This window comes from Triturus cristatus, chromosome 9, assembly GCF_964204655.1.
Source record: "Triturus cristatus chromosome 9, aTriCri1.1, whole genome shotgun sequence".
NCBI lineage: Eukaryota > Metazoa > Chordata > Amphibia > Caudata > Salamandridae > Triturus > Triturus cristatus.
Genome location: NC_140592.1, coordinates 1,146,872,148 through 1,146,895,756, shown reverse-complemented (window position 1 = coordinate 1,146,895,756; position 23,609 = coordinate 1,146,872,148). Strand labels below are relative to the sequence as shown.

Here is a 23,609-nt window from a genome sequence, read left to right as displayed (position 1 = left end):
GGGAGATTGATTTGGCCAGAATCACATGATGTTGAGTCTAGTGCCAAGGCCTGGATTCAAATCTCGGTCACTGTCTCCAAAGGTAGGACCACGAACCACTGGCCTACATCTCCTCCCAAGTGTTAATGCTCAAACCTGATTGTTTTGGGGCATTCAATGGATCAGAGGTTGTCCAAGCTGGGATGTCATTAGTCTAATGAAACTTCAAATGCTTAATGTTTTACTAATGTAATTTCTCTGTGGTGCAGATTCCAGTTGTGGCTGTTACAGCAACTGGGGGTGGAATCAGAGCAATGACGTCCATGTACAGCCACCTATCCACGCTCCAGAAGATGGACCTCCTGGACTGTGTCATGTACATAACAGGCGCCTCTGGATCCACATGGTGAGGATGAGAGGGAAGTGGTGTGTAATAACAGGTGGACTGGACTATCTAGTGGCCAAGTACTGCTGGAACCGTAATCTTTAATCAACTTGTTTTTATGTTTTAATATCATTTTTAACATTTCGAAATAATTCGCCATAGAGTGTAAAATAAAGTTCTAAAATGTTTGTTTTAGTGTGAAAACTAGAAGGAGATGAGCTGTGCAATTGATTTGAATATCCACTTATAGAGTCTCCACACTGCTGCGGTTTCCTGTGATCTTTCGTAAACTTTTAAAGTCATATCCCATGAACAGTGGTCATTTTATAGTCATGGCTCTTTCCATATATTGGGCAAATGCATTGCACTTAAATACCTCAATAAAAAACAGTAACATATATATATATATGTTATTCCCAATGCGTTCCTCATAAGCCTACATGGTCCTTGCTTTTTCCAATGGCCGACTCCAGATGATGTGCTGCCCTTCCAGAAGATCTAGAAGGGGTTTCTCCTCTAGGGAGAGACAATCTTCAAATATGTTCATGTCCCAACGCATTATAAAGAATGCGCCAAATAATAGCTTTGATATGGCTGCCTCAGAACTACCTTCATGACCTGTGAGTGCAAAATAGATGTGAAAAAAAATGTTTGTGTGATAAATTAGCGACTGCCTTTGGTTTTTCATTCATTTGATGAAACGTGACTCTACTGTATAGAATCATTGTTACTGGGGGGAACAGCCATTACAACGCGGTTATTACCACGCTGTGCAGTTACATCGCATGCGTTACAACGCATGCGATGTTACAACGCTATGCCATTAGAACGCAAGTCTGTACATCGACTTGCGCTAGATGGCGTGCTAACATTACAAATAGTGTAGTTTACTATCCCAACACCTTCCCTACTGTTAAGTGGACTGGAGTTGGAATAGTAAATTACACTTTTTTAATGTCAGCACGCCATCTAGCGCAAGTCGATGTAAAGACTTGCGTTCTAATGGCATAGCGTTGTAACATCGCATGCGTTGTAACGCATGCGATGTAACTGCACGCGTGGTAAATACCTGCGTTGTAATATCATACATCCGTTACTGGACTTGCATTGCTTATGGTCTGCAGTGGCCATTTACCCTTAAATGTAATTTTACTGTCTATTGGTTGGTGCCAACCCAGGGCCATGTCGAAGCTATATGAAGATGCTGATTGGTCGAGCAAGGATCTGACCGATCCAATAGACAAAGCACGCAAAGATGTGATGAAGAGTAAGAGGAACGCTTTTACATGGGAGAGGCTCAAGTATTATCGTAGTGAGTTGGCTCAGAGAAGCGAAGAGGGCCACAAGACATCTTTCACCGACCTGTGGGGCCTGATACTGGAATCCATGTTCCACAGTGGGGTAAGTAATCTTGTAGCAGTGAATATATAAATATTGTACTTTGTTGTTCAATTAATTAAAATCATTACAATATACTATCATTACAATAGGATGTATGACATTACAACGCGTGTCATTACAACGCGTGCAGTTACATCGCATGCGTTACAACGCATGCGATGTTACAACGCTATGCCATTACAACGCAAGTCTTTACATCGACTTGCGCTAGATGGCGTGCTAACATTAGAAAAGTGTAATTTACTATTCCAACTCCAGTCCACTTAACAGTAGGGAAGGTGTTGGGATAGTAAACTACACTATTTGTAATGTTAGCACGCCATCTAGCGCAAGTCGATGTAAAGACTTGCGTTGTAACATCGCATGCGATGTAAAAGGTGCGCGTGGTAAAAACCGCGTTGTAATGGCTGTTCCCCTTACAATATGATGTAAAAAAGGAGAAAGAAAGAGAAGTTAAAAGGCTCACTGAGTTTGCTTAAAACTTAAAAAATCTTAAGAACAATTGTCCAAGCTGGAACTGAAGTGCTGGTGCGTAGAGGTTACTCCTGCATCTGGGGGCCCAATTTGCACTTTTTTTTTGATAGGCCCTTTGCCCGATAAAATTAATATTTATTTTGATGACTAGCGATTTAAAACAACTGATTTTTCCTTGTTTCAGTGACAGGTACCTGGATTAACTGGCTTAGTACTCTGGCCTTGACCTTTTTTGTTCCCTTGTAGCAGTGTTCACTTTTGCTTTCTACATTATCCATCCCTTTCTGCAGTGTGCATGTTAGCCGCAAGGTCACATCCTTATTTGCAATTATTCTGAAACTAGTGGATTGCTACAAGAAACAGTATAAAAGTTACTCAGTGCTAATTTATACCCCAACTGTTGAGAATGCTCATCTGAAATATACAAACAGTAAATGACACAAGGGGCTCCTTGATGGAGCAATAAGTGCAGAAATAGATCTACCTCTAACCTCATATAGATGCTGCCTCAATGAATATCAAATTTTGCAGCATCCAGCGATGCACTTGAACCGTAGAAGACACATGGTATGACCTTTCTAAATAAGAGGACATTTGCATACATTCCTATAGAAGTATCCAACAGTGCAATACGATGTATGCTATACATATGGTAGTCACCTTTGCAGCAGTCAGTAAATTCTAAGTTATGTAGTAAATCCTGAAGCAAGTGGGTACTGGGTATATTCTATGGCACATTTTAAATTTCTGCAACAACAAGTAAATTCAGAAGAAGACAATCCATTCTGTTTACTCATTTTTGAAGTACATAGATAGACAATTGTGCAGTAATGGATCAATGTGAGACCATCAAGAGATGGTCAGTTCTACAGCCTTTGGTAAATTCTAACAAAGATAACCATCTTTGCTCACTTGTGTAAATATTGAGACGAGTGCCAAATTCTGTTTCAATAGAACTGTTTCCATCCCTACCAGGTCTGAAGATTGTAAATATCAAATGTGCATGGTTTTACCATAGCTGTAAATGTTTGCCTAAAAATAGCAAATTGTTCTGTTATTTTCAGGACCTGAAATCCACTCTATCTAAGTTTTCTCTTAGTGTTACCTAACTTTCAGTGTTAGCAATTGTGGACCATGAAATCTATAAAATATGAAATATTTTCTACATCTATAAGCCTGCAGAAAATGTTGATCCTCATTAGGTCAATCTAATATTTTTCAATCACAAACTGAGTTATCAATGCGAAAAGTCAATGTTGTTTCTGTTGACATGGGCTGCACAGTGCCCCATTGCGTTTACAGTATCTTTGAGCTCATATATGGCCTACAGTGCTTTCACACTTACGTAAAGTAGAATAAGACTAGGCAGACCGCATACCTTCCTGTTTCCCAGGGTGAGTATCTCCTTCCAGGTCATGAGGGACACTTTTCCAGTCCTAGGATTCTGGGTCTTGTAGTCTTGCTTTGCTTCTATTGCACTAACTAGAAGAGCACGTGACATCAAGGTGAAAGTTCAAGATTGGAGATAGTGTCTATAATGACCTGGAGTGAGGTGGTCACCTTACTGTTGCCTATGGTGCTCCAAGGTACACATTTAACAGTACCTGCCGGAATAGAACCCAGCTAGTGGCACATATCTTCCTGCTTAGTGGGCATGGAAAAGGACTGCTCAGTTTGGTTTATAGTATGTCTGTTCTATTGAATTTAGAAAGTAAACATAAGCAGAAATCAATTCAATTAAGTTCATATGATTTATTGAGGGATAGAACACTGAACATGTTACTGTGCACATAAGACTGAGCAGCCTTGCCAGAATAATTTTGAAAAGGTGGGGTTTGAGCAAGGGCTAAAACACTACAATATTTAGTGGCTCATTGGAACAACCACTGGTAGAGTCAGTAGGTCTTTCCCTTTAGCTGGCATTGAAGGCCTGTTTGCTTTTCCAACGTTTTTTGACAATAAATGCTTCTTGCCGATGATTTACAACATCGACAAAAAGAAATGTTTTTTGCCAAAGCTAAGAAGCATTGGCAAAAAAAGAACAAAAGACGGACCTGAAGTGGGGAGGGGGGGCTTAAATAAAAAAGTAGTGAGGCAAAGAATGAGCTATGGATGTTGCGGAGGGAGCAATACAGAGCGCTGGGGAGTGGGTATTGGAGGGGGAAGTAGCAATCAAGGGCGAGAGCAAGAAAACAAATGCACTCCTATTGGGTGGCTAAAAACAAAGAAAAAAGTAGTTCCTTGAATGCAAACATTGGAACAACACAGTCCTCCAGTTGGAACACAGTAAATAAGAAATACTGCAGAGGTGAAAACAAACAATAGCGAGGAAAGCCATTGAATAAGAAGCAGGTATATGTAATTGACAAGAAATCCAGAGCAACATGCTGACCAAAGGGCCACTCTGTTAATATATTAGTGACAATAGGTATTTGACAACAATTAGATGTAGGTAAGACTGAAAAATGACATGCCGAGTCCACCATTAGAATTATGGAGACAAAAAGAGTGCCAGGAAGGTTTCCCATGCATTGAGAGTTCATAAAGGAGTGTGAAATCTGTTCATGCAAATTCAAGATGCAACTTCTGTTTCTTCCCATCAACAGAGGACAGAAAGCAAACTCTCGGATCAGCAGAAGGCGTTGGAAAGGGGGCAGAATCCGCTGCCTCTCTACCTGGCCATGAATGTAAAACTGGACGAAAATAGCACCACTGATTTTAAAGGTAAATTGATGAAAGTTATTTGGTATTGTAATCCAGGTTGGAACTGTGATGTGTTGATAAACAACTCCAGTCCCACCCATGCAATGTGGGTGTGGAGACCTTCATCCAATGGCAAATGTTGGCATATTGTTGGGAATGCAACTGAGGGTACTGCCGCGGTGTGCTCCAGTAAAGGACCTCTTGTTGGAAGACATGTTCTGGTTTGTCTTCCAGCCGATGCAGAAACCATCTTGGTATGGGATTGTTGTGATACATCATGCAACAAAGTCAATGAACTCTCCATATTGAGCAACTCTTTGATGATCTTGCTGCTTTACATATATTGGCACACTGTTTTTGATTAAGTACCCTCATCATTGCCGTGAAACATAGCATGTACGATTAGATGTGAATTCATCAGAACCAGTGTATAGTTTCAAATATCTTACCAACATAGATTTTAATACTGCTGCTCCCCTCACCTATTCTGTGTGAAAGGCAGGGTGGCCTCACCGCTTATAAAGTAGTGAGAAAATGTGTCTGGAAACTGCCCCCACTTGTGTGAAATATGATTAGCATCACAAGCAACGCTTAATCCCCTGAAGGAGCTAGTTTTCTTGTTAATATTAAATATTGTGTAGGGAGGCCTATGAGACCAGGAAGTACTGAAAGTGTCATCCATTTTGGAATTTCTTTAAGAGATAAAGTTAAAGTATCCTAAAACTAGGGATGTAAATCCCAGTAGCCCTCTTAAACATCCACAATGTAGACCTTTTCTTATTAATTTACAATTTCAGATAAACATTTGATAGATACCAATGAAATTCATTCATTTCACAACAACCTGTAAGCTTTGCCAGCTAAGGTGACCAATGCCCAGAGAGACAGAGCATGCCACATCTCACACATAAGTTCAGCAGGAGCTGTTCGCCAAGGAAATAATTATTTTATTGGAGGAATGCAAACTCATCTAATTGGCAAAATATATATTTTGGAATTTTAATAACTTAAACTGGTCCTCAGTTTAACCCAATTTATATCCAACCTAAAATTCTTAATGTTAGTATATTTTAGCTACTTTGCTAAAATAATACCGCTTTTCTAACAGTGATTTGGGATTAGTGGAGAACAACAAATTGGATTTTTCAAATATTTCATATTCATTATTGTCTAATCAGATGGGCTGGATTTTTTAAAGCAGGGGCTCTTAGTTTCTCTGCTTCTGATTTGCAGAATGGTGTGAATTCTCTCCTTATGAGGTGGGACTCCTTAAATATGGCGCCTTCATCCGCTCAGAGCTGTTTGGCAGCGAGTTCTTCATGGGGCGACTGATGAAGATGCACCCGGAACAGCGGATCTGCTTCCTGCAAGGTAAAGGATAGACAAAGAGTCAAGGGTCTGGGTGGGAGCTCATCTTTTGGGGTGTTGTATGGGCTATTGTGTGTATGGTCCCTTTTTAAACGAGAGTCATTATAAATTCTATTAATGTATTAGTTAATTTATATATTTGCTTTTGGGGGCAAATTGCATACATTTTGTGGAGTAGTGGTACTTTTTTTGCAAAATGTTTCAGCAGTGGTGTTTTAACCTCTATTAAGTTATGAGTACAAAGTTTGCCACAGGTAATTTCTACTGTATCTCCATTATTTTTTCTGCCTGTTTTTTTGACAAAGTATTACTTTATATTAAAACCTTCTTACTATAGCATACAGTTTACTACATGTATAGAGAACGGTGGCTTTTGTTAGAAGCAAAGCACTGCGAAAATTGCAGCACAACCCTGGCACAGGAAAGAAAATTACCCCAAACATTTGAATTTATATAGTTGGCACCATAGTGTTTAATAGTACACTAAATTGTTGCAGTATAGATTTTTTAGAGCAGTTGGTTACAATATTATGAATTGTTGAATTAAAATCCAATTCACAGTGGTGCTAGGACCTTATCAGCGCCACCTTGAAATACAGAACTGTCATATAACTGGGGCTGCCACGAATGCAAGGGGGGAAAGTCAAAGATAGCACCTTCTGAAGTTGTAATGTAATGATTTACATTCTGAGATAATAAAATGTTCCTATACATTCCACCAGAAACATATCTTCTAACTCTAGTTGGGCTTATCTTTAATTTGGAATTGGGTTCAAATGTGTTAAATATTTTTAAATACTGATACTACAGTTATCACACAAAGTAAAAACATAGGGGGATCATTTAGAGTTTGACTGGGAGGGAGATGCACTCTGATTAAGCATTGCACCCACCCCTCAAAACTTGTAGTAGAGCCACTAGACCTGGCATCTCTGCTGATCGCATAGAAATCCCTTTCTGCCTGGTGGGGATATCCAACTTTCCCAGGCAAACATCTTTTAGGAAAGTGGAGATCATGATGTCATTGACTTGGCTGGCTGCCGTCCAGGATAAAAATGACCCTGGCCGTGTTTACTGCCTCCTGAGGTTTTTATTCCAGGAGCACATGTAGATAACTTGTGCTTTTGCTACTTTATCCCCCATTCCTACCTGCAAAACTCATTATTAGGAGGGATTATCTCACTAGGATTACGTCCACACACTTAGGGGCTTATTACGATATTGGGTGAACGTCGTCACAGAAACGGGACCGACCGACCTCCAGTCGGCGGTCCCGACCGCCTAATTATGATGCAACCGCACATAGTGCAGTCACATTTCCCTATTGGAGCATATGCCTCGTCCGTAAACGGGCCGTAGCAAGGGCTCCCATAGGGAAATAGGAGGTTGTGTTCATCCCTGCACCGTGTGGCAGGCACCTCAGAGTGCCTGACACACACTGCAGGGATCAACAAGAGGCCACCATAGGTGCCCCCTTGGCCTACAACCGGAGTCTGCAAACTGAAGGGGGCCATGCTAGGAGCCCACAAACTCGCTCTCCAACAGGCTTTCCATGTCAGAAAGCCCGGCATGGAAAGCCTGTCGGAGACAGAGCATCGTAATACGGACGGCATAAAACGCCAGCCATATAGATTATGGGCTGGTCTCCGTCTGGCTGGAGGGCTCCTTGAGCCCATCGGAATCTATCTGGAATGACCAGCCGGTTTCACTTCCGACCACCTAAATTGTAATTTGGCGGTCAGAAGTGAAACTAACGATCTCGGCCCCAAATGTGTCCCTTTAGTACTAATACAATCATACCTATGTGTGGCCTTTTGAGACCCAAAAATAGTGTGACTTTTAGCCAGTGGTTTTATATTGGTGGGATGTGAGGGGGTGGGGGTCCCACAGTATTGCTGACAATAAAGATTTACAAAAAGTGTGACTAAACAAAACAAGAATTAGGAAAGCCTAAAGGCTGACAGCCAATACAAGACCTATTGGCTTTCACAGCGCTTGTTGTGTTTTTATATACGGTTTGACCCTTCTGTAATAACATTTAAAAAACATGCTGTGAAAGAACGAATGAAGTGGCATTTACTGAGCGCACGGTAATCTCACTAAAGTATCCTTGAGCTAGAGAGTATGTGAGCAACAAAAAACACCACCACCTAAACAGCCTAGTGAGTGACAGAACTGTTATATAAATGCAACAATGGTACAGTATAGAGAGTACCAGGAGCTATAAGAAAGAGTGTGGGATCCAGGAGACTGACAGAGGTACCTACTTGCGTTCCCAACGCTAGTAGGATGTGGATCATGTTTCTACTGCTTCTCATTCATGGCTCCCAGACGAGAACAGGTGTGATCGGAAGAGGCACATCATAGATGAAGTCCCACAGTGACTCAACAGCACATAGGGAGACAGCCTGAGGGGACTCGTCACCTCTCATTGCGAGGTAGTTGAAGGAGAATCACTCAAGCAGGAAGCCTCCATTGATAATGGTATTTTATTCTTCATGCCGTACCAGTCTCATGGTGCATTTCTTCCCTTCCACCTATCTGGAGATGTAATTCTACCTGGTTCTCTATTCTGTGGACATATGTCGCCTGTCAAAATAATATGGTGGCATAGTTTCTACTGGCACAAGGGTTGGGCATTCATTTCTTCATGGCAGAACATTCTGATGTAATTGTTCCTCCACGCACAATGTTCTGGGCCCATTATTCACAATTGCACAGTATTCAGCACAGTATTCATGTGTCTTGTACTTCATCTTCAAGGTGAATTTTCCATATGGGACTATTTCAAGAACAATGTTGATTATCCTTCTGTCGAAAAGACTCTCATGGTATAATATACTAGGGCTTTATTCCTTGTTGTTCAGAATTTTAGGGTGATTGTGTTTTAGTCACAATTTCTATCCCTCTTACTACAGCCCAATATTGGTGCTGTAATATGGGTATTCTGGTGGTAATCCTCCCTAGCAGATGAGACACTAGCAACATTGCTGTAATCAAGGTGTGCTGTGGCATGTTCTTCCTGCAAAAATATTCTACTGACATTGCTCAACCTAGTACAAAATTCTGGTGACACAATCTTCATGGACAGCATTTGCGACAAACTAAAACCACACCACCAATAGCAAGTACTGTAACTCTTGACCAATTTGGCTATACTCTCCCTTGAATGATATGGCAACTAATTTGTTTAACAACTGTAAACCTGTCTTTCAACAGTTGTGCAAGTTTAAGGGATTAACAGTGTCAACAACAGATTTAGGATGCAACAGTACCTTTGTGATAGTGCTTAGTACTTGAGTAATTAGCGTTGGTATCGTACTCTGGGATTACCCAACCGAACAGGATCATCCTCTTGAAATGCTGTGCCATGCTACAAAAAAAAAAAGACATTATAATGTCTCGTGACTCCACAGACTCATTACCAGGCTTATCACTACAATGGAACATAACATGACATCCTCCACTTTCCTTGTTAGCCCCTCTCATAAGTCTTGATTGGTTGCCTGATTTTCTAGAAATGGTACATCCTATTGGATATCAGGAATGTCAATATCTCCATTGCAAAAATGAATCCTTTTTTTCCAACACCAACTTCCAACAGGGGAAGTGGATGCTTGTTCAGTGACCAGTTCTGGCCCTGTCTTACTTTATTATCCTTAGAACTGTCTGAATTGGATTTGACCTTAATAAAAGCTCCAAGCAGCATACCCCTGTGAGCGAAACACTTGTCAGCTGTAGCTACATCATATTATACAGAGAGAGTGCTAAATCCCTAGGTTAGCTGCAGTCCTCATGGGATATATTTTTTGGGATAATTATGATTGTGTTTTGTCGTGCCTTGATATATTCAAGTATTAGTTTTCCTGGCACAGTAACATGAAATATATTTCTCTTTGCACAGTATATCCTCACTGCACAATTTCTACGCCAGCACAGTCCTTTAGGTGGGCTTGATAGCCGTGTGGTTGTATGTTTCTTCTGTGTTCATATCATTAGGGACCGTTCTTTTGATGACCAATACAATGGGCACTGTTTGGTTTCATTTGAAATCTCTTTCTTCATCACTGCATGAGTGTTGCAATGCCAGACTTTGGTGGGGTACTGCTGCAAAAGTCAATCTTTGTGCATAATGCTAGTATAATTCATGTTTTGTCTTTTCTTTCTGTTTGCATGTGCAGGCTTATGGGGTAATATCTACTCAGTGAATCTGGTGGACACGTGGTATATTGCCACAAACTCGGATCATTTTTGGGATCAGTGGTTCAGAAACAGGGTGAAGGAAATTGGTAAGAATTACATTTTGTCTACTGTCTTCTCTTCGCCTGATAATTATCAAAAATATCAAATCTGGCAAACACAGCTGAGGAAATGAAATTGGTAAGAATCACATTCTGTCTGCTGTCTTCTTGTGGCTGAATAATTATCAAAAATATCACATCAGGCTAACAAAGCTGCGAATAACTTCTTGTTGCAGAACAAAAAAAAATTGAAAAATCACATTTTTAAGTATCAAGTGTTGCACAGCCTGTAAAGGGAACCAATAATATAATGATAACTCCATTATTGAAATAGTGATTGCAAAAACATAATAATGTATTACCACAAAATCCTGAACAAGAAATTTGTCTCTTCCTCAGTATAGATTATTGAGAATCAGATTATATTTTACAAGAAATTGGGATAATGACTGAGCGTGTTTGTGTGGAGTAACAAACCATGACTTACTTAAGTCCGGTGGAGCAAGGCTTTGGATCTTAGAAAAATTAGTTATTTCATATTTGTGGCATATAAGGAATATGATTTCCTGTTTACCTGTGTGTGGCATGCAGGTACAACATGCATGATGCTCCCTCTTGAATCTACTTCACACCCCTGCATCCGCAGCTTTCCCCTTGATGCCCATATAGCAGCCAAACTCCTCCTTTCTCCCGTAAATGCCCTTGTTTGGTCAGACTTTAACATTTGGAGATATCAACAATCTCCATTGTGTTGTATAAGATACAATCAAAGCCACAATGGCCTCCTAAGAGTTGCCAGCACTACTCAGAGGTCAGTGAACAGAAGTGTAAAATTTGGTGCTGTTTAGTATTTATTTCAAGTTTAAATCAATCTTCTGACTTCAAGATTTAGGAAGTATCCCTGTATGACTACTGGAAAGAAAACTAAAGCAATCGTAGCTTTCCAGCAATACTCTCTTGGTTGAAAATTACTAAAACAAAAGTTTCCATATGGAAATCTGAAACAGCTGTCCAGTTGCACCTTTTCCAAATATATATTTATCCTTAGGGAAATGATGGCATGTAAAAACTTCATTATCTGTGCTATGCTGCCATTGAATATTGGATTGTTCACTCTCCATTCCTACAGTGGAAACACACTTACTCCTGCCCTTGACAGGAGTACATTTGTGAGGGTTTTCAGAAGAGAGAATCTCTCTGCAAATGCTGTAGCACACCTACAATCAGTCGCGTTTGTAGGTGTTCACCTGCTCTTGCTGGCAAGGACCAAGAAATCCGACTTTAACTGTAAATTCGTGTTTACCGTAATCCCTTTGTAAGGCAGAATTCCACATTCACAAACCTCGTTTTAAGGGTCAGATTCCGGCAATCCTGGTCCTTCGGATCAGAATTTTATGGGACTTCCTTATCAAATGGATTTTTTATACGCCTATTTAGGTGCCCTAAAGGCTGTCAGAATTCAGCCTTGTCTGGGTGGACAAATAGTACCTTTAGATGTGCGATCTGGAGAACAAGTCATGGGATTATTGCCTTTCGTTACTTATCCCTATTCGCAGCACATGAATGCTAGAATGTAGGGTATGATATACTGCGTCCATTAAGGGTTTATTTTAGGTGTATCTTCATCATGTTTATACCTCAAATGTCCATTACATTCAGTTGTTTTTTTCCGTAATTGGCAAACTGCTTTAAATCAATACATAAGCAAAAGAGGTCAATTTGCAGCAGGGCACATCTGCACATTACTCTAATCAACTACTCACCTCTGCAGTAAGGAACAGAGGGGGCACACTCCTCATCTTAGTGAGCCAGACTGGAAGGTCACTCTATTACACCTGGTGCATAAAGGAAGTCAGCCCTAGTCCCTGTTTTCAACAGTAAGGCAGAAGGTTTCAGATTACAGACCTAATTGCGTTCATAAGACACAAAATGCAATAGAAACTAAATACACAAGTATATCATGGTTACTTTTCATTTGCTCTTCTTGTTTCAAGATATGATACATTGAACTGCAAACACGTTTCGCCTCTTTGTTCATACATTGTTCGAGTCTTCTATTCGGTGTAAGGTATCTGAAGTTAACTGGTCCTAGTTCAAAAGTGAGTTCTTGTCATGACACATACAAAGGCAGCAGTTACAGTGCATCAGCTTTTTATAGAGAGTGCAATAACAACAGTTGCAAATCATGATTTAATTAATTCACACTGCAAGGACTATACAGCTGACTTACCTCTAAGTTACCTTAGCTTTGCCAAATAGTCATCCAAAAACTAACTTTTTGATTAGCAACGTCAAAATTGAAGTATTCAGTTCTGGATTAAAAAAGTTACTATTATTCGTTTTACAAGGGAACTACCTTAGCAAACTTAGTCAAATCACATTTTGATATTGTGGTCAATGTAAGCAGACATACAATTTATGAGAAAAAAAATCCACAGTGGAATGAAAAAAAAATTAAGAAGGGCTAGTAAAAGAATTTTGCGATAGACGGCATGAGTACAAAGATTAGTTGTTTAGTTGTGATAATGCAAGCACCATCAAAATGTCTGTATAATATGCAGAACAAACCCTAGCAAGTTGAACAAGTCTCTCAACCTGACAAATTTGTTAAATTAGTAAATTCAAATTGGGTTAACATAGTTTGTAGTATTAGTATCTAGGGACAAATTATCTTTCAAATGTCCTCTTCTTCTTTTCATTAATATATACCAAAGGTATGTTCAGCTACAGAATTATAGAACTCACATGACCATTCACCAACATTTGGAATAGAAAAGAATTTGTCATCTTAATAGGATGGCAGTGGCGTACCAACAGCACCTGCAGCCACTGTGGTGCGGGGGGGGGGGGGGCGGGGAGGCTGAGCTCCAGGAGGCCCCCTCAGACACTGTGCAGGTATAGCGGCTCAGAACTCCTGACTGGGTCCGGAACTTGGGGGGCCCCTCCATACACTTTGCACGGGCCCCCTCGATTTTCGTTATGCCACTATACGAAGGGTTTTTTTACAAGAAGGGCACTTACAGATTAGAATAGAATCCCTTTTGGCGAAGAGCAGGGTTTTCAATAATGTTTTGAGGCAAGGTTGGAACAGGATTTAGAGCGGTATGTCATTGATGCATCCTAAAATTGTGGGAGGATGTTTGAAAGAATCGACACGCATGTTTTCTGATCCCTATACTCAGTGAATGGAAATGATGTTTTGTCTTCCTTCTTTGGATCCCATTGCCATCCTGGAATCAGATGTGGGTTACACATGAATCGAAAATAAATGTCATATGGATCCCAAAACATATGGTCTAAAAAGAGTAAAATCACAGTAAAACAATCTGGTGGATTTGGCTTACAGAAAGTAGGAGGCTGAACTTGGCACTATCCCAAGCCCCGAAAAAATCTCCAAATGATCTTGAAGAGCCAAAAAACTCTATGGTCACCAAGCAATGCATGCATCTTGAAAAAGAATAGAGAATGAGTGCAGTGCACGATAAATCTCACATCACTCATAAGGGAATGTTGGACCCTTCGCCAAGTGCACAGCAGTATTTAATCCTGCTGGTAAACCAGGGAGAAAGGAGGCTTCCGGCACTGGCAAGAGTAGGTTGCTTACTGTTAAATAAAACTCTGAACTGAAATACAACAATATCTACTTAATGCCACTTTGGTGCCACAGAAGATCTGATTTTTTTAAATATTGAATTGCCCTATGTGCAGTGCCATAAGAATGAGCACTATCAATCAATCAATCAGGGATTTGAAAGCGCTCTACTCACCCATGAGGGTCTCAAGGCGCTGGGGGGGAGGGAGGATTTCGGGCATCTCTGGCTCATCCAAAGAGCCAGGTCTTGAGGCTCTTCCTGAATGCTTGCAGAGTGGGGGTTCATAAGTTTTTCCAAAGAGAACAGGTATACGAGCGGATGAACACATCTTTTTTCTCCTAAGTGATCTGTTCAGAGAAGCTAAAAAATAGACTGAAATATTTCTCAGGAAAAGCTGGGACCAGACGGCAAAATTGGCACAGACGGGGAATCATATTGGCCCTGCGCTGGTCCGTTGAAGCAAACTATCTAGACCAATGCCTTGATATACTTTGGGGAACAGTGCGGGCTTTTGTGGTCTTAAGAAGAAGCCTTTTTGTACTTGTTCAGCATGATTTTAATAATTTTAAGGGGTTGCACAAATCTGTGCATAGTGTGTTATGTATTCTGTTGTCAAATATGTATTTCTTGTGTGAAAGGGTACCCTGCTTTATATGTGGGCCGAAAACAATGTTAATAAAATTCTAATAAAAAACATAAAATCCTTATTTGGAACATGTTTCCTTATAGAGGATACAGGCTGGAGAAGTCAATCAACTATGCCTTCCATGTCAGCAAACACCACTTACTGTGAATGGTGTACTCTCCCTCTTCAATATTATTTTCCATTGTGTTGTTGTAGACAAGGATACAGTCCAAACCAAAAGAAAAACCCCACGTCTGAAGACCCATATGCACACTCCACCTGGGATGCTGTCCAACACACTAAAGGATATTTTGACCAATCGCTTCATAGATGGAGAACAGCACAACTTCTTGAGAGGTTTCCAAATGCACAGGGACTACAGTGACCACAGCCGATTCTCCACATGGAAAGGTAGCGATAAGGTGTTTTATTTATTTGTGTAACCAAAGATGTAATAAATACTATACGGATTTGTATAAAAAATGTGTTAGAGTTTTTTCATGTGGGATGGACCTAAATGTATGAGTATGTTTTAATTGAATGCTCCCCTTATCTGAACAAGTAGTTTTTGAGAAGGTCAAAATCGTTATTGACCTAAAAGGGTTTGAACAGCGCAGGGCCAATACATCAAAACAACCTTTTTCTTGTAACTATATAAATATGAGACAATGACGGTCGACTCAGTTTCGTTTTAGTTACCACCCAGTGTCCATAGGAAATTGATTTTTTGGGTTTGCTAATAACTTTGGCGTGGTTTCTGAATCCTTACAAAACTTTCCAAAAGAAAGTTTGTCCACATCAGCTCCTTCCTGGAAAGTTTCGGGGTGATCCATCAAATGGGGTCCAAAAAAAAGGGCTCCCTAAACGCAAATTTCCAAGCAATTTCCATATGGAATTTTAGACACCACTACGGCTAAAACAGCTGAACAGAATTACACCAAATTTGGCAGAAAGCTTGATCTTTACCCAGAAAGTGTGCTTTTTTGTGATTTGGTGAAAACCTGTTCAGTAGTTTATGAGAAATTAAGGTTAAAAATGTATAGATATCTGGACGGTTGGATTCGTGGAACTCTCACAGGAATCCTGTGGGCAGCATGCAACTTTAAATAATCGAGCAAGCTCATGGACCGAGAAGGTTTTCCTTTCTCATCGGCCACCTCGTTCCCACAGGAGTGAGGAGCTCCAGTGAGTCCTGCAGGAGCTTGCGCTCTGATTGGCTAGCCGCAACATGAAGAGAAGTGTTGCGGCTGCCATTACAGGACATGGCTACCAGGTCTCCATGTCCTAAACATTTAACAAAATAAGGTATAAGGGGGCAGGGTAGGGGTACCCTGACCCCCTAGAACTTGGGGTGGGGTCCCAGAAGGGGTCTTTGCTCCTGTGCAGGTAGGTGCAATGGTGTGCATGGCATTGTGTTTGTCACCTTCTTGGCTTATCTCTTTCTTTAGCTTGCTGTGTCTTGGCCTTTTTCTGGGGGTTGTCATTTCTCCTGTGACCACGTGGGGTTTTCACAGAGCAGGGTCTTTCTATTATATGGTATTTGGCACTGTTTTCCTGTCTTGTCGGTGACATTTGTCCTTGCTTCTAGCCTTTCCCTTTCGATTACCTTTAGTGTCTAGCTCAGGCTGGTGTGCACTTGACCTACCATTTAAGACGTGATACAATTTCTTTTTGTGCCTTTTGTTTTTTTCTCTCCAGTGTGGTTGCAATTGGATTTGTTTTAGTGACTTTATCTCATGTCACAGGCTGTCTCTATGCATCTCCTTTTATGTTCTGTGTTCTTTCCCCTGTTCATATCCCATACTTCACCCAAGAACTCTCATTATTTGATTGGTCTCTGTTCAGTTGTGGGTTTGGTCCCTGACAGGCATCTAACTTTGGCTTCCACTTCTCTTGCAGGGGTCTGTCTTGTAAGTACCCCCTCTCTTTGGGGCCTGCACCACTAGGAGCCACGGTTGTACCTTCAGCCTTTTGGGCTTCTGGAACTTGGGGCACAATTGGCTTTCCGGGGTTTTTCCATCCTCATTTTGTATCTGGGCATTGCCCCTTCTTGTTAGTTGGCCTAATGGATGATCTTTCCAAATCATGGGCCTGTTCAGCTGCAATAGTAGTCCTCGTGGGATGATTTTGGTTAGAGGTGACCCTTTATGACAATACATTAATGGGAGGGGGGAGCACAGACTTTTTATTTTAGGTAGGCAGCAGGGCTGATGTCTCCAGTGTGTGATTTCATGCCTCGTGATGTAAGGACTGCGACCAGGAATTGGATTAATTAGATTACTGGTAAAAAAACAAAGCAATGCAACTAATTCTATGAAAAGCACCTCATGTTTGATGAGATCCTGTTGTGGTAAAAAGGTTTTTCTGTAAAGCTCTCTGCTGCTTATCATAGTCAGATCTGGGTTTGTCAAGCACCTTAATTGAAGATGTTTGCTTTTCAGATTGTCCCTTAGACTCTCACCCTAATCAACTAACGCCGTCAGCAGAACGACTGTGCCTTGTGGATGCGGCTTATTTCATCAATGCCAGTTACCCACCCTTGTTGAAAGCAGACAGAAAAGTCGACATCATCCTGTCATTTGACTACACCTTGAACACACCTTTGCAGGTAGTAGAGGGACACTTTATGCTCTTCTTTTTTTGGGCATCTTGGTTCCATTCAAGATCATTGAAAATTAATGTGGGGATTAAATGCCCTACATTTGGGCACAACTGGATGGATGTATCTTGTATGTCTTTAGGATAAGTGTACCATGATGAGTTATCTTACATCTGTGTTTTTTACTGGACACCCCTTGATATATAAGCTTGAATGCCCTTCTTTCATGGATTGGCAAATCTTTCAATAATTAAGTATTGAGTTTCAAATCCAGGTGGATTTAGGGAATTTTGTGCCATGAACCAGGTGGTGAGGATACTGTAGAAGGATGGGGAGGATATATGTCCAATTGCAATGTCTTTTTTAATATGACTTTTAATGCCATGGTTTTACCATACCTAATTGCTGTAAATGACGGGTTTTACTACAAGATAAGAGTAGTTAATGTTGTCAACCTTGGAAGGATGAATTGCTGAGTAGGAACTGCCAAGATTTGAACTTGTAAACTTCAGGTCACATGCAGAAGTTAGGAGCAATCACTTAACTCAGTGAGTGGCTCATTCACCCAGCTTTTTCAGTGAGTTGGTATCTTTTACTGCTGAAAACTCATAGATAAGACTAGAGCAAGACCTAACTACTCACAGAAAATTGGCCTAGGGGTTATACCTTTGTTAAAAACAATAAAGAGAATAAAATAAATTAGGCCTTGGGTATTGATGCCAAGCATACCTCGAGTGCGATGAAAGAAAATTAAATCACACAATTATATTGTGCTCTTCAGGCGCGCAACAAGAATTTACTGGGATGTGGATGTGTTGGCGCCTATTCACAAACTGCATTTTGTAGATTTAGTAGTACTACTCACATACTGCAAAATACTATTCACAAACCTGCATGTAGAGGTCTTGGTCTCCGCCTCTCCTATCTGTTATGTGTGGGGATTTCCGCCCTGACTGCAGAGATCTCTGCAAACGTACGCCTGCGTTTTAGGGCTAAATGTGGAGCGATGGGGGAGAGGTTGGAAAATGAAGAATACTCACTACTAAATGGAAGGGGTTTCTGGAGAGGTCAAGGGAGGGTTAAGGAGGGGTTTAGAGAGGACATACACCCACCCACAAAAGAGTAAGCTCATTAGTATTCACAAACTGCACTTCTATAGTTATTGCAGCAAAAAGGACTCAAACAGTCATAAATGTACTCCAGCTCACACCTGGGGTAAATCCAACACCACACATGGCCTACTGCTGGTATTGCAACACCATCCATTAGAAAATAATGGAGGCAGCGACTTAAAATAAAACCTTATAGGAAATAAAGTTAAAATAAATGAATTTGCTCACAATTTTTAAAAATATAAATACATTTGATGTATTGTTAGAAAATTGTACCTATATAGAATTGTATTTTATTCTAAAATATTTTTCTAATGTGTTTCATTTAAATAGAAATCTATCTTAATTTTTTTTGAAATAATGAAATTAATTTAAGTTAATTCTACACATATCTTTTAATAATTTGTAAAACATAATAAATAAATATAAACATTTTGCTTCAGGTGAGAATATTTTCAATGAGTATTAAAAAAAGAAATAATTTAATGTATTTTACTTAACTAAGTTGCCAGTGCTCTAGCACTATTTTATTTTGCTATATGTTAAAAAAAATTAAATGAATATGTATACAAATATATATATATTTTGTTTTCACCAGAGGGAGATCCCTGCCCTGTTGGCGGAGATCTCCTCCTATTTATGAAAAGTTCTTAGTTGTAACTTTGCACTTGTAAAATGTGTGGGGACATGCAAGGGTACACTTTATAGTAAACTTCACACTCAGAAATGGTGAATAGCTAAAAGTAGTACAGTTACTAAAATGTCTAAGAGTAAATTTACATGTGTAGATTTACCCACCTGTATATTTACCTTTGTGACTAGGCCTCAATGAGTTTAGTATTACTAATGCCATCAGGCGCCTGTTTCTGATGGCTCTTCAGACAAATACAAGTCAGGAATTGGGGTGGTATGAAAATCCTCCCTCGATAAGCAAAAGTGGTAGAATCCATTTTTATTCTTTTAGTCTCGCTGGTCAGCTGATTTGTTTCTTTAGCAGCGCTTAGAAAATATGCACTACAGGTGGACTAAATGGGTGGATTCTGTGACAAACACAGACAAATGGTCACCCATGCACTGCTTATGCCTAGGTGGCCAATACAAGGTCCAGGTAGATGCAGGCTTCCCTCAGCTATTCTAATCAGCAGGCAATGGCTTAAGCACAAATGCACCTTCTTTTTTTAGGTCTGGCCTCCTTCAGCCATTAGCTTGTTTTCACCTACATGTTTGAGCCACTGGCTTGTGAAAATATCTTTAATCAGCCAGCAGAAACCATTCTCTCTCACTATCATACTGTTGGCATTATATACAAAAATCACAAGTGCTGCCAGGCTCCAACCCAGGGGACCTACAAAGGGTTCAGAGTGGTGCATTAGGAGGTTTCACAGAAAATGGAGCTAAAATAGAGAGGGTTGTCTTGGGCAGGATGTACAAGTTGAGCCAATCACCCCCTGCCAACACTCATGCTGGACAGGGTGTAGGGTTGTCATTATAACCATCACCAATACAGCCTCAAGCCAATAGTTATGACATGAATTTTCATACCCCACGATACAATTCAGAAGAAGACTTGTCCAACATATTGCGACTCTAGTCGTATGTCTAGCACATCATCCTCAGTGGCAATAACTTGTTAGAGCCCAGTTTGAGCCAGTGCTAAATTAATTCAATATTAGGTGCCCGCCTAGGACACCATCAGCAAGGGTGGCTAGATTACACCAGTAATTAAATTAGTTACCAGTAATCTTCATTACTTTAAGTTCTAGCGTTCTTCGACACAGTCTTTACAACCTCAATGTTCCATTCCCCAAGATAGGCAACCATCATTGCCCCCTTTCTCTTTATTTTTATTTCTCTTTTTGGCACTTACATTTTACATCCATTTACATAACTCCTCCCCTTCCTGCTGAGCGCTAGACACTCCCATCATCTTTTATTCTTCCAGTGTCATTTCACCAGTAATGATTACACAAGCAGGTTGGGAGGAAGGCAATATAGGGCTGTGAGAAGGAAGAGTAGGGTCGGAGCATTAAAGTTTACTAGTAAGTAATCACATCATTACCTTCTCATCCACCTTCCTCCTCTCCGTCCTTACGATTTGAGTGGTAACAAGCAGCCCATGACATAACAACATGCAATAATTAATGCTAAGAGGTTTTACTCATTAATCCCAAAAACAGAATTTATGGGCGTCATTGATCTGCTGACAAGACGTATTTACCAAAAGAAATAGAAGAATATCTCATAATTGCAAATGATAGTGATGAACAGACATTTGTGGACAACGTGTCTCTGCCATGCACACATACTTGGAAGAAACTCCACAGGCTCCCACCCATGTGTCCACCACCACCTTGTAGATCGCCCCCGTACCCCTTCAGGGAAGAGAACCTGAGATGGCGCACATACGTCCATAAAAGGCAACCTTGATCATTGAAGTTGCTACTGATGGCATCTTACATTTGGATGAGGAACCAAAGAAAAACCAAATAGAGTCTGACATCCTGAAAGATGCGACTTTCTCCAGTTAGTGGCAGGAGGCGAGGATAGAGCTTAGGGTATTATTTTATTTAAGTTGTACCATTCACACAGGTAAAGCCCTAAGTATATCTAATGTAGGTCTCCCCATCCATAGTAGAAGGGTCAGGATGGAACACTGGTAGTACAGTCTCCTGTTCTAAATGAAATTGTAACAGAGGCATCACACAAAAAAAGATCAGGTTTTAACATGGCTTTATCAGAATATAAATGATTGAAGGGGGGTTTACACAGTAAATAACCCAACTCCCCTTTCTATTGAGCCGCTGCAGTAGCTACCAAGAATAAAGCCTTAGATTTTAAGGCCCTCATTACCAGTGGGCAGGTGTTATGATATTTATGGAAGACTTAAAAATCTGGCCCCAGAGTCTGATAAATAACGTTCAATAACAAGTTTGTTCCCTATAATGGGGTCTAACATGTGGATTTTGGTGCATAACTCACCAAAATCCGCATGCCCCAGTAATTATCAGGACTATTTCCCCCGATAATGTTGGCAGGTTTGACCTACCGAAATCCATGCAGGAAAACGTGGGACTGCAGTTTCAACCGCCAAGCTCCTAACTGAGATATGTGTGGTAACCAGACTTTCGGCACATATATCAATTAACCAGGCTATTTGTGATTACCGCCTAAGACGAATAGGCCACGTTATAACGCATGCGTTTAGAACACATGCCATTACAACGGGGTCATTACAACAACCGCGTTGTTACATCGCATAGCATTACAACGCCAGTCACTACAACGACTTGCTGTAGGGGGGTGCCGGATGTTGGAATAGTATAATTTACTATTCCAACTCCAGTCTGTGCAACAGTAGGGAATCCAACACCTTCTGCCCCCTACAGCAAGTCGTTGTTACGGCTTGCATTGTAATGGCATGCGAAGTAACAACGCAGTCGTTGTAATGACCGCGATGTAATGGCATGCATTGTTTCGCATGCCGGATAAATAATGTTTCCTGCCTAAGACAGATAGAGAAATGGTTTCTAAAAGTTCTAAGGGGCATATTAACAAGGAAGGCGATAAAATTATCGCCGCTTTAGCGGCAGAGAACTGCCGCTAAAACGGCGATAATGGGCTTGATAATATGCTCTATGGAATTCCAATTGAAGCCCATGTTAGATGTGAAGGACGTCTAACATGGGCTTCAATTGGAATTCCATAGAGCATATTATCAAGCCCATTATCGCCGTTTTAGCGGCTGTTTTCTGCCGCTAAAGCGGCGATAATTTTATCGCCTGGCTTGTTAATATGCCCCTAAGAGTTTTGTCTGCAAAGCTGACTATACAAATGACAGATTGCGCCTGCCTGCGTCATCACGGCCACATCCCGGGTGAATAGAGGTAGGGGCGAAAAATGATGTGCTCAGTGAAGTCGAGAGCTATTCCAGGCGCACATGAATCCCAAATCCCAAGAGCACCCCCTGCCCTCTAAGGGGAAGCTTGAGAAATTTCTGACTGCAAATACTCAAGAAATGTAAACAAAGTCATTGCTTACTTTTCCCTCTGGGAGGTTTACCCAGAGACAGGAAAAACAAAGGAAACGCAAAGGCTGATGGGAGTGTTCAGTACTCAGCAGGAGGGGCCGGAGTTGTGTAAATAGAAGTAAAGTTAAAGTTTTATAAAAAAAATAAATAAAGAGAAAGAGGGCAGTGATGGTTGTCTGTCTTAAGAAGTGAGACACTCAAAGTGTAAGGACTGAGAAGGCACAGGAGGAGATATGGCCCCCATTGCAAAATGTCGATTAGCACATGCCTAGATTTCAACCTACCTGTGTACTCCAGCCATGTCATAAATGTAAGACTAACAGCTGCATTTATTTAGTTTACAGAATAACTTTTTGGGGCATGGAGGTTCTATGATGATTATTTTTAACTACACAGTATCTAAACTAAATACTTTACATATTCCAAGCAAGGTTTGGTAAATTTAATTCAAGTTTACAGGAGACATATTTTAATGAACATTTACTACTAGGTACTTTCTTTTGCTTTTATTTGTTGCCAAACCACACCTTGTGTAACTAATATATAGTCTGAAGCTGGTTGTACATTTACGCAATAACACAGTAAGTAATGCATTCATTCTTCTCTTGGATTGCAGGCTATGTGGACAACTTGTGTGTGTTTGATGAGTAATTTTGTTGCATCTTTTTTTCTCTAGGCGGTGGAGCAGACTGAGAAATACTGCACGGATCAGGGCATCGCTTTCCCCAAAATTGTGCTGAGCGATGAAGAGAAGAAGAGCACGAAGGAGTGCTACACGTTTACAGACAGCGAGAACCCCAACGCCCCCATAGTGCTCCACTTCCCACTAGTGAATGACACTTTCAGGGAGTTCAAGGCGCCTGGTGAGTCCATGGAAAACACAACCACTTCCTCTGCAGGCCAAAGAGGCTCAGCACTCTGGCAGCCACCAATCACTGGTTTCATGAGAAGGCATGGGCGCAACTAGACCTAAACTTTTGGGGGGGGGGGCAAGGGGGTAAGACTCAGAGCCAGCACTGGTCGCGCATGGTGCAACAGTCTTTTTTGGCGCCCCTCCCCTATTTCCTCCTTCTCCATGAATTCCCTCACTACCACTTGCCAA

General features: G+C 40.8%; 1 protein-coding gene and 1 long non-coding RNA gene across 4 annotated transcripts in view; one reads left to right on the top strand and one right to left on the bottom strand.

The window, feature by feature from the left end:
- The window catches only part of LOC146799520 (cytosolic phospholipase A2 delta-like), a 146,669-nt gene that overhangs the window by 109,956 nt on the left and 13,104 nt on the right, over nt 1-23,609 (top strand). For all 3 annotated transcript variants that reach the window (XM_085627088.1, XM_085627086.1, XM_085627087.1), the window contains exons 12-19: nt 249-385; nt 1,543-1,765; nt 4,846-4,963; nt 6,176-6,313; nt 10,492-10,599; nt 14,986-15,180; nt 17,211-17,377; nt 23,184-23,370. In XM_085627088.1, the coding sequence (XP_085483214.1) occupies nt 249-385; nt 1,543-1,765; nt 4,846-4,963; nt 6,176-6,313; nt 10,492-10,599; nt 14,986-15,180; nt 17,211-17,377; nt 23,184-23,370 (1,273 nt within the window). The remainder of the gene's footprint in view (nt 1-248; nt 386-1,542; nt 1,766-4,845; nt 4,964-6,175; nt 6,314-10,491; nt 10,600-14,985; nt 15,181-17,210; nt 17,378-23,183; nt 23,371-23,609) is intronic.
- The window catches only part of LOC146799519 (uncharacterized), an 84,452-nt gene continuing 70,471 nt past the window's right edge, over nt 9,629-23,609 (bottom strand). The window contains exons 2-3 of the long non-coding RNA XR_014968931.1: nt 12,315-12,416; nt 9,629-9,683 (exon numbers count right to left, since the gene is read on the bottom strand). This is a non-coding gene — a long non-coding RNA (uncharacterized LOC146799519). The remainder of the gene's footprint in view (nt 9,684-12,314; nt 12,417-23,609) is intronic.